General features: G+C 57.8%; 2 protein-coding genes across 3 annotated transcripts in view; one reads left to right on the forward strand and one right to left on the reverse strand.

Annotated features, from left to right (window-relative positions):
• MOV10 (Mov10 RISC complex RNA helicase) overlaps positions 1–3,779 on the forward strand; it is a gene marked incomplete at its 5' end in the record, with an annotated part of 6,579 nt that extends 2,800 nt beyond the window's left edge. Inside the window, 14 exons of the mRNA XM_017741103.1 lie at positions 24–74; positions 166–313; positions 404–565; positions 660–763; positions 994–1,091; positions 1,183–1,302; positions 1,392–1,494; positions 1,696–1,819; positions 1,900–2,091; positions 2,232–2,306; positions 2,419–2,544; positions 2,728–2,816; positions 2,953–3,074; positions 3,296–3,779. Of these exons, the coding sequence (XP_017596592.1) occupies positions 24–74; positions 166–313; positions 404–565; positions 660–763; positions 994–1,091; positions 1,183–1,302; positions 1,392–1,494; positions 1,696–1,819; positions 1,900–2,091; positions 2,232–2,306; positions 2,419–2,544; positions 2,728–2,816; positions 2,953–3,067 (1,507 nt within the window). The remainder of the gene's footprint in view (positions 1–23; positions 75–165; positions 314–403; positions 566–659; positions 764–993; positions 1,092–1,182; positions 1,303–1,391; positions 1,495–1,695; positions 1,820–1,899; positions 2,092–2,231; positions 2,307–2,418; positions 2,545–2,727; positions 2,817–2,952; positions 3,075–3,295) is intronic.
• A 367-nt stretch (positions 3,780–4,146) lies between these two features.
• RHOC (ras homolog family member C) overlaps positions 4,147–10,765 on the reverse strand; it is an 11,340-nt gene continuing 4,721 nt past the window's right edge. For both annotated transcript variants that reach the window (XM_017741140.1, XM_008638964.2), the window contains exons 2-5: positions 5,969–6,126; positions 5,599–5,719; positions 5,175–5,305; positions 4,147–4,940 (exon numbers count right to left, since the gene is read on the reverse strand). In XM_017741140.1, the coding sequence (XP_017596629.1) occupies positions 4,767–4,940; positions 5,175–5,305; positions 5,599–5,719; positions 5,969–6,126 (584 nt within the window). In that variant the 3' untranslated portion in view covers positions 4,147–4,766. The remainder of the gene's footprint in view (positions 4,941–5,174; positions 5,306–5,598; positions 5,720–5,968; positions 6,127–10,765) is intronic.

Below are 10,765 nucleotides of genomic sequence, written 5' to 3' on the forward strand. Positions count from 1 at the left end.
GTGTGTGCCCCGCCCCCCCTCCCCCCCTCTGCCCCCTGCCACAAGTCCCTGTTCCCAGGCCCCTTCCAGCCCCGGTGAGTCCCCAGTTCTGCAGGGTGGGAGGGCCCGAGGGACGCAGGGGATGGAGGCAATGGGGCTCCGGCAGCGCAGCCTCTGCTCCCACAGGTGGTTTAACCGCAAGCTGGAGACCAACGAGGAGCAGTGCAGAGCTGTGACCCACATCGTGACGGGGATGTCCCGGCCAGCCCCATACCTCATCTTTGGCCCCCCTGGCACTGGCAAAACGGTCACTATGGTGGAGGCCATCAAGCAGGTGAGTGGCTGGTGCCCAAATCCAGCCCTGAGCATTGCTGCCCACTTTCACCCATGGGGCTCAATGCTGTCACCTCCTCCTCCTACCCAGGTGTGGACATGCTTCAAGGATGCCCGTATCTTGGCCTGTGCCCCCTCCAACAGTGCCACAGACCTGCTGTGCCAGTGCCTCATCAAGGACATTGCCCCTCAGAACATCTACAGGCTCATCGCCAGCTCCAGGAACCACAGGGAAGTGCCCGCTGATATCATGGTAAGTCCTTGCTCCTCCAACCTGAAATCCTGACAGCACACCTGGGCTGGCATCCCCTGGGATAGTGGGACCTCACCCAATGCCCACGCTCCAGCCCTGCTGCAACTGGGATGATGAGCAGAGCAGCTACGTGTACCCAAGCAAGGAGCACCTGAGGCAGTACCGGATCATCATCACCACACTGGTGACAGCAGGAAGGTCAGAGGAGCTGGGATTGTCCCCAGCACCCGTGGCAAGTGGACCCAGGGCTGCCTTGCAGCCAGGCTGTGAAGGCAGTCCCTCTGGGATTCAGTGGGGAGGGGTTGGAGGAGGGCAGGCAGCAGGAGGGGAATCCCTCCTCTGTGGAAGGATGAGGATGAAGAGTAGGAGAGGAAGGCTGGCCAGGTGGGGCAGGATGCTGAGACAGCCTCATTCCACCTCTCCTCCAGGCTGGTGTCAGCCAACTTCCCCCCTGGGTTTTTCTCCCACGTCTTCATTGACGAGTGCGGCCATGCGGTAGAGCCAGAGAGCGTGGTCGCCATCGCGGGTGAGTGGTGCCCGGCTGCTGTCTCAAGGACCAGCATCTCTGCATGGCCTGGGGTCCCTCCCATTCTCCACTGAGATCTTCCTGTTCCCAGGGCTCCTGGCTCCCATGGACCAGGAGACCAACCCCAATGGGGGGCAGCTGGTGCTGGCAGGAGACCCCAAGCAGCTGGGCCCTGTCCTGACCTCACCACTGGCCATCCAGCATGGTTTGGGTGAGTAGGGAGAGGGGTTGGCAGTGCTGCAGGCACCCCACAGGGGCTGAGTGGCCTTGCGGGGAGCCACAGGCTGTCACTGGGCACAGGCACCTCATTGCTGGAGAGGCTGATGCTGCACAACCCCCTGTACAAGAAGTCGAGTGGAGGATACGACCCACAGTTCATCACCAAACTGCTCTGGAACTACAGGTGGGGACAGGGATGGTGCAGGAAGGGATTGAGCCAGTCAAGATTGGTGAACGTGGCTCTCCAGGATTTGTCCCCCAGAGCCTCGTAGTGGCCCGGCTGGTGTGGGAGATGGGAGTGCCCCTGCTGTCCTGGTTGCACAGTGCCTGAGAGGGTTCTGGACCCACAGGGCACCCACCCCAGGCACTGTCCTGCCTCTGCCAGGTCCCACGAGGCCATTCTGAGGATCCCCAACGAACTCTTCTACGACAACGAGCTGAAGGTGTGCAAGAGCAACGGGCTTGACATCCAGAATCTGTATTGTACCTGGGAGGAGCTTCCCAAAAAGGTGAGGGGCGCAGCAGGGACTGGCCCAGGGGATATCCCTAAGGCACAAGCAGAGCAGAGCCAAATGTTCTCCATCCCCAGGGCTTCCCCATCATCTTCCATGGGGTTTGTGGGGAAGACCAGAGAGAGGCCAAGAGCCCCTCATTCTTCAACACGGCTGAAATTGAGGTCCTGGTCCACTACCTCAAGAAGCTGCTGCAGAGCCAGGGCAAGGGAAGCTGCCCCACTGTGTCCCCCAAGGAGATCGGCATCATTTCTCCCTACAGGAAGCAGGTGAGGGACACAGCTCTGCAGGCAGGGCATAGGCAGAGACCTCCCCAAGGGACAGGGAACACTGGGACGGACGGGCAGCCCCAGGGCTGGCACAAGGATGGCCCTATGGTGGCTGGATTTTGCCACATGCCTCCGCTCAGGTAGAGAAGATCCGGAAAGCCATCACCTCCCTGGATCCGGATCTGCAGAAGCTGCCGGACATCAGCCAGTTGAAGGTAGGTCCTGAGCATGGAGGGGAGAGGAGCACACCCTGCCACAGGAGGAGGGAGCCCTGCCAGCCCCAGCCCAGGGTTGCTTCTGGCCCCGTATCCGCTGTCCCTTCCCCAGGTGGGCTCTGTGGAGGAGTTCCAGGGCCAGGAGCGGCATGTGATCCTCATCTCCACCGTGCGCAGCTGCAGCACATACCTCCAGTTCGACCAGACCTTCAGGCTGGGCTTCCTCAAGAACCCCAAGGTACCACATTGCCCCAGGCAGACCCGTCTTCCTGGGCATCCCCTTCTTCCCTCTGGTTCTCACAGGCAGGTACAGGTGCTCTGGGTGCTCAGTGCCACACCAGAGCTGCCTGCACCCAGGTGGAGCTGGGAGAGGATGAGAGGTGCTGCAGCCAGGTAAAGCCCTCTTGCTTGTCCTCTTCAGAGGCTTAACGTGGCCATCACCAGGGCCAAGGCTCTGTTGATCGTGGTGGGCAATCCGGCTGTGCTCAGCAAGGACCACCACTGGCACAGGTGAGCTGCTCTGGCCCCTGCCACAGACAGTGCTCACCAGGATGTGCCCTTTCCTGCTGCCTGGCCATGCCCGCTGCCATGGAGCAGTGAGGCCGGTGCCCCCTGTGCCCACGCTCCCCTGCCTCTGCACTTGCAGGTTCCTCAGGTACTGCAAGGAAGAGGGCGGCTACACAGGATACCCCTACGAGGATGAGAGCACAGCTGAGGACAGACTCGCTGACGACCTCCACGTGCTGCAGCTCAACGTTTAGTACCCGGGTGAGCAGAGCTGGGCACTGCCAGCGGGGCCCCGACAGCAGCAGGCTGCTGGTCACGCCGTGCCAGCACCCTGGGGCAGCAGCATGGCCAGGGTTACAGCTGGAGCACTGGGAGGCTTCTCCTGCCCCAGTGCAACAGGGCCTACAGTGGGTTTTTGCTTAGGGCTTGCATGTCTCCCTGTCGAAGTCAGGGGCCAGCTCTGACATGAGGTTTCTCTGCAGGAAACCCACCTGGGAAAGGAGGAGAAGCCCCACGAAGCTGCATCCCCCTCAGCCTGTCCCTGGCCTGAAGCAGCTCCTGCTCCTCCTGTCTCAGTCCCAGGCTGCTCCATGCATCCCTGTGGAGATGGGGCTGAACCCACCGGACCAGAGGGTGTTGCCAGCCTTTGCTGCCAGCCACGAGGCTCACACCAGCATCAGACTGATCACTCTCCATTTTAATCATTTTTTGACATGGCTGTGGCAAAACAATTCTTTGTGACTGGTCTCACCATTCAGTGAAAGGCTTAAGCCTGGAGACTGGCCTCCAAAGAGCATCACTGGGTGCACAGGGGAGCTCAGTGCTGCTGTGATGGGTGACTTGGGCAGCCAGGACCTGGCCTGGGGCAGGCTGGCTCGGTTCTCCACTGGGCAGCTGCCTGGCCTGAGAGCTGGCATGGCTGTGCAGGCACTTTGTTTCCCTGGAATAAATGTTTAGAGAAAAGCAGTGTATTGTTGGGTCCTGGATGGGCCTTGCTACCACAGACAGGGCTTCCAGAGCAGCATCAGGCTCACTGCAGCCCTGTCCCCTCCTGCTCCAGAGGCAGCATGGCTCTAGCAGTGACAGCAGTGCCCATCACCCAGGGACTGGGTACAGCTGGGAAGCTCCTGCCTGGCCCTTCCCACATAAGGTGCTTCCTGGCTCTTCAGCAAGCACAGGGTACTGAGCCCTGATCCTCCACCAGCAGCTGAAGCAAGAGGGGCTGGGGGCCAGGCAAGTCCAGACCCTGCAGCACAAGGCCCCGATCCCCAGGCAGGAGCCTGGAGCAGCGAGGGGCACGAAGGAGAGCCAGAAGAACACACAGGCAAAGTTGCAATTACTAAAATACTGGTTTGCATTTATTCTCCCAATCACGCAGTTCGGTTGCTGCTGCCAAGTCGGTGACCGAGGCAGACTCGGCGGCAGCGATACCGGCAGAGCTGGGCACACGTCCCGGGAGGAGAGCTCCTGGCAGCAGCTGAGCCCAGCTCTGCTCACAGACAGGCTAAAGCTGCCCAGGCAAGTCTGTAACACTGGTGTGTGCTGCCTGCACGGCCAAGGAGAGCAGGCAGAGCACACCGAGGGCCTGGCACACCCCACACGTGAGCTGTGACCGGCACCTCCTGCTTCTGTGGCACCTGCCCAGAGCTTGGGAAGGAGAGTGAACACCGCAGCAATTCCCATGGGAAAGGCAAAACCAGGGAGCTCGGTACAGAACGGGGTGACGTGGGGAGCAACACAAACACCCAGCCCATGCAGAGCAGCAGGCACTGAAGGCACTGGCCCCTCATGGCCCCGGAATGTCGCAGGGACACCCCACGAGCACGGGCGGCAGCTCTGGTGCAAAGGGTTCAGGGCAGGTAGTGGCACCATGAGGTCCTGCCTGGGCTGTCTGCCAGCACTCCCTCCCCGGCAGGGCAGCCAGGTGCCAGTGCAGGTGCCAGCTGGGGCCGCTCACAGCAGCGGGCAGCCTCTGCGCTTCTTGTTCTTCCGGACCTGCAGGCCAGCACGGGTGGCCATCTCGAACACCTCCCGCACCCCCTCCTTCGTCTTGGCCGAGCACTCAAGGTAGCCAAAGGCATTGATTCTGTTGGCCATGTCCCTCCCCTCCTCTGGCTTCACCGGCTCCTACAGAGCAGTAAAAACAGGGTTTGGAAACATTGCCAGAACACAACAGCAACTGCCCTTGGGGCATCCAGCCCGTACAGCAGGATCTGGTATGGGCAGAGGCGGGGGGCGGGGTCTTGGCCACTGTTGCAAGTACCAGAGGGACTCTTACTACAGAATCATAGAATCATTAAGGTTGAAAGGTAGAAAAAAATTCCAAAAAGGGCTGGAAGTAAACAGCGATGCTGTCCCCACCTGCTTCATCTTGGCCAGCTCCCGCCGTGTGTGCTCATCGTTCCGCAGGTCCTTCTTGTTCCCCACCAGGATGATGGGCACATTGGGGCAGAAGTGCTTCACCTCTGGTGTCCACTTCTCAGGGATGTTCTCTTCAACAAGCACACATGGAATCCTATGAGCTGAGGGGCTGCTGCCCCACAGCCTCCTCACAGAAACCAGCCCCAAGCTTTTCCCGTTGGAGCAGGGAGAACTCTCCCCACAGCATCCTCCTCTCCCATCACCTCCACCCAGTCAGCAAGTTCCCAGCATTTCCCTGAAGTGCACACAAAATCAGGGGATGAAGGGAAAGCTCTGGCATCCTCGAGGGGCAGCATGGGGGCTTCCCAGACCCCAGGGGGTTCAGTAGCAGCACCCAGGTCCCCCCTCAATCCCCGGTCCCTACCAAGGCTATCCGGGCTGTCGATGGAAAAGCACATGAGGATTACGTCTGTGTCCGGGTATGAGAGGGGTCGCAGCCTGTCATAGTCCTCCTGTCCTGCTGTGTCCCACAGGGCCAGCTCCACCTGAGAGAGGACAGGGACATGCCTCAGTGGCTCTGCAGGCCAGGAGTGACAGATTGATCTTCCTCAGGTATAGCTGTGCTCTTCCTCAAACTGGGGCAGGTTCAGGGTGACCCAGAAATGCTAGAGCCATGGGGCTCCTCTGTGCAGGTGCATCTGAGCACACAGACCAATCCTAGCAACAGCACTGGGCGGTGGCACTGCCAGCACGGGACCACGGAGCAAGGGCATGGAAATGGCAATGGCCCTTACCTGCTTCCCATCCACCTCAATGTCAGCAATGTAGTTCTCGAACACAGTGGGCACGTAGACCTCGGGGAACTGGTCTTTGCTGAACACAATCAGCAGACACGTCTTTCCGCAGGCACCATCTCCCACAATCACCAGCTTCTTCCTGATGGCCGCCATCGCTGTGGGGACAGGAGCAGTTGAGCAGGACAGAGCAGCATGGGCAGTTCATGCTCCTGGCCCCCCAAATTCCTGTGCACGACAGCCTGGGAGATACCAGACAGAAGCAGCTGGGCACATCCCACTGTGAGTAGCCAGTGACAGGACACATGCTCCCCCAACCTTCTGCCAGACACCCCTCCAGCTCCCGCACACATCAGCTCATGGGCATCACAAGAACTGGCCCGACTAGAACCATTTATACCCAGCACTGCTGCTGTGGCTGGGAGAACCGTCCCAGACGTGGTCAGTGCTGGTGGCTGCACGCAGGGACCTTATGCGAGGTGATAAACCACTCTGCCTTCCCCAGACATCCAACCCTCCCTTGGCTTTGCTGAGTCACCACCCAGGTAACCAGGATTTTAGACAACCTCAGAGTTCCACACACATGCTGGGTTTATTTTAAATTATAAATTCTTCAGGGCAGAAACTGTGCTCCAAGTTTCACCCCAGCACGCTCACCAGCCCCCAAATAATCTGATCAGCAGCTGGAACACACTAAGCCAAGCTCTTGGAGGTCTGGACAAACAGGACCTGTGTGCCTGGCACCTGGCACCGGGCTGGCTCCATCCCAGCCCATCTGACAAAGGAGCCTTTGCCATGGAACCAAGAGAGCCGACGCTGGCCCTGGTGGTGGGAGAAGCTGCCAGGCATCACTCAGCAAACAGAGCTGAAACCCCATGACAAAGCAGGCGACTTTCTGCCCCAAGGAAAAAGGATGCAGTTCTGCAAGGAAAACTATGCCTTTGCATCCCTCCGTTTCAAAAGAGGTTTACAGCCGAGCCTGGGAACCAGCCAGAACAATGCCACAAAACGCCTGGCACAGCATCTGAATGAGACATGAGAAAATCAGCCCTAGTGGGATCACATCCCATCCCAACCTTGTGACCAAAATCTTTTTTCCATCTCCAGATTCCCAGTCCAGAGCCTGACCCACTCCTTACATGCCTTCAGCACATCACTAGCTCCCTGTCCCTGCAGAGATCCTGGCAGGGATGATGGCAGGCTGACATGTCAGGGTTTAATCCCTGAAAATTCACACTGCTCTGGGGGAAATTACAGGTGACCAGGAAACCTCTCCTGAAGGCAGGGATGTTCCATGCTTCCCCCCCTCAGGCCTGTCCCTCTCCAAACCCTCTGCCCAGGCAGGAGGATGGGAAGGAGCCATTCATGCTAGGAGCCTGGGGAAGGTTCACAGGAAATAACCCTGTGGGAAGGACACACACACACCAATGCTGACGCACTGAGTGCAAGCTGTGGGAGTGGATCATGCTGAGATCACTCCAGGATCACTGGGATCACCCTGGGAAGGCCAGAATATCACAAGCCTGGCCTTTAACCAGGGCACTGATACCGAGCCTTAACAAAGGCATCTGTCCCTGCCCCGGCGATCCCACCCTCACCCTGTGCCAACAGAAAAGGGAGGAGAAGGGTAAAACAGGAGTCCGGCTGCATCAGAATTAGCTGCAAGTGAAGGATTAAGAAATGAGCCTGAATGGCTGACTGGCATTCCAAAGGCGGGCTGCAGAGCTACTTGTCTCATCGACATGCCTGGCAGGTCACCCCACACAAACCCTGGGGAACCACCCCAGCTTCACAATTCAAACTGCCCAATGGTTTGGGCAAAAGAGAGAGAGTTTTCACCCATCCCCAGACCAGACCCTGCTGTAGCCATGGATCTTTGTAGATTCCTAGCATTTTGGCTCACAAGCTGAGGCAGGAATGGTTCATGGCTACCGAGTGCTCTGGAGCTGTCAATAAAAATAGAAAGCTGGCACTTGTAAGGTGAGAAGAGTGAGAATCAACGGCTGCATCCGGGAGGATGTGACATTCCTCAGCTGGGAGCCTTGGTGTCAGGCACACATCCCAGTGGAGCAGCATGTCTACAGGAAGGTGAGCACATTTGTGCAACACTGAAGTTGGAGAAAAAAAGAAAAAAGGTGCTCCAAAGGGTCCCTTTTAGGGACCGGGGAAACTTTTTAGCTCCTGTCCCTATTCCTCATGCCCTGCTGCTCCTCCCAGCTGGGCCAGGCACACCCAAAGTTCCACACAGGGGCAGCTGGCCAGGAGCTCATCCAAGGAGACACAGAGTTTGTGTCATGGAGGCAGATACAAGGGCTGGAAGAATCTGCTGGCTCCTGCCCACTTGAGGAAAGAAAGCTCTCGAGGACAGCACATCCCTGACACAGAAATGCATCACCCTTGGAATCACAGGATCACTAAAGCTGGAAAAGATCTCCAAGATGCACAAGTCCAACCCTTGTTGCAAACCATCCTTCTTGTCTGACCAAAGGCTCGTCCTCTCTCCAGCAGCATGTCCACAGCACAGAAAAAGGAGAACTCAGGGAGAAAAAAGCCGGTTTACTTGGACACAGCTTCTTTGCCCACAGCAAAACATGATATACCGCTTTGTGGCTCCGTATCTCCAAGAGGAAAGGCAGTTTGGGCCGTGCCAAATCTAACTCACACCACCACGCAGACGACAACATCTGCAGAGTAAGGAGCAGCAGATGCCCAAGGACACAAACACCCACTCCCAGACAGACACCAGGATCTCCCTGTGCCCAGTCTGCAGACACTGGATTGAAACCAAAACCAACCAGAGTGGCACTGCTCCTGCCCAAATGCTGCCCTGCCCATACACTGCCCCACAAGGGGCATGGCAGACGCCCCAAACTGAGCACAGTCACCGCACCCAGAGCTCCTTCCCACGGCCTCCAACATCCTCCCTGACCCGGGACGGCTCTGGGCCCCAGCAGCTCCCAAGCCCGGCGTGATGCCGAGTGGTGACTCAGAGGGCAGAGGCACTGTCCCCACCCAAAATCTCAGCACAATTCATTCCATTACTCAGGAGAGCCATCCAGAAATAGCCCATTACTAATCCAGAGCTGGTGTGCAAAGGCGAGCAGGGCAAGGAGGCTGGAAGAGCTGTGAGCCTCAGGGGTCGGCTGGGTGCCCCCATCCATGCCCTGGACCCAGCGGCTGGCACAGCATCAATAGCAGATGCCAGCAGCTCTCCGTTCCAGCAGTGGTGAGCTTCTTTGCCAGGGGATGCTCTGTTGCTCAGCAGGATAAGGCCAGTCTGTGGGATGAGGAGTCTGATGCAAAGGTCTTTGCACTGTTGCCAGATTATGAGCAGATAAAAAGAGTGGAAAACATGAAGACCATTTCATGAAGACAAACAGGGCAATCCCAAGTACAAATGCAGAAGAATGACTTGAAAGCAGTCCTGAGGAGAAGGACTTGGGGGTGCCGGTGGATGAGAAGCTCAACACGACACAGCAGTGTCCACTGGCAGCCCAGAAATGCCCCCATGTGCTGGGCTGATCCCACAGCATGAGCAGCACAGGAGGGGGGAATTCTGCCCCTCTTCCCTGCTCAGATGAGACCCCACCTGCAGAGCTGCCTCCAGCCCTGGGGCCCAACACAGGGAGAACAGAGCCACCAGAGTGAGGCCATGGAGCTGGAGCCCCTCTGCTCTAGAGCCAGCCTGGGAGAGCTGGGGGTGTTCAGCCTGGAGAAGAGAAGGCTCTGTGGAGACCTTAGAGCCCCTTCCAGAAGAAATTGTTCCCTGAGAGGATGGTGAGGCCCTGGCACAAGCTGCCTAGAGAAGCTGTGACTGCCCCATCTCTGGAAGTGCTCAAGGCCAGGCTGGACACGGCCTGGAGCAGCCTGGGACAGTGGAAGAGGCTCCTGCCCAGAGCAGGGGGTGGAACAAGATCAGCTTTAAGGTCCCTTCCAACCCAAACCATTTTGGGATTCTATGATAATCTGAGGACAGCTTTACTACAACTGCCATCAGGCCAAATGATTAAAAGCACACAGTCATCAACAACAGACATGGAAGCTGAGATCTTAAACTCTGCCAAGTGCCAACCACCCCAAATTACAGCCAAGGCTGTCCAGCCCACACTGGCAATCCAAACTGGCAGCTCTCGGGTGTGAGCAGCACTCACGTGATCCCACTGGAGATGCCTCCTGCTCATCCATGGAGATAAAAAAAGGGAGCAGCAACCGTGTGCCAGCATTTCCCACTGCCAAACCCCACAGGGCTCCCATGCCCATCCCTGCACCTGCTGCTGCGGGCACACTGGGCCCACACAGAGATGACTGTGGGTTTAGTCTGTGCCACCACTGCCAGCACCAGCCGAATCCTGAGCAGGCATCTCCTTCAGCTCCCCAAAAAGCTGCAACATGACCCCAAATTGCTCTGTTCTACTTTCCAAGCAACTATTCTAAAGCCATCACCATAAAATCAGGCAGGCTCCAGGGCAGCCCTTACTGGTCTCTCCCAGCTTTGTGCCTGGAAATGTTCCAGAGCAGGATATGGGGAACTCCTCTGGCAGCAGGATGTGTCCATCATCCAGTGTCTGCTATGGAGACTCAGGAATTGCAGAGAAAGATGTTAACACTTTGAAGGACTCCAACCAGGGACAGAAATGTTTCAATGAACCTCCTTGGCCAGACTCAAGTTCCTAGAGGTAACAGACGGGTTTTGTTCTAAAGCAGAAATTCCCAAGTGCTGCTGACGGCCCCACCCCAGTCAGACCGGTCACACCAGGGATCACAGCCCTGGCCAGAGGCACAGCTCTGAAGTCTGGA

This window comes from Corvus brachyrhynchos, unplaced genomic scaffold (genome assembly GCF_000691975.1).
Source record: "Corvus brachyrhynchos isolate BGI_N302 unplaced genomic scaffold, ASM69197v1 scaffold338, whole genome shotgun sequence".
NCBI classification, from domain to species: domain Eukaryota; kingdom Metazoa; phylum Chordata; class Aves; order Passeriformes; family Corvidae; genus Corvus; species Corvus brachyrhynchos.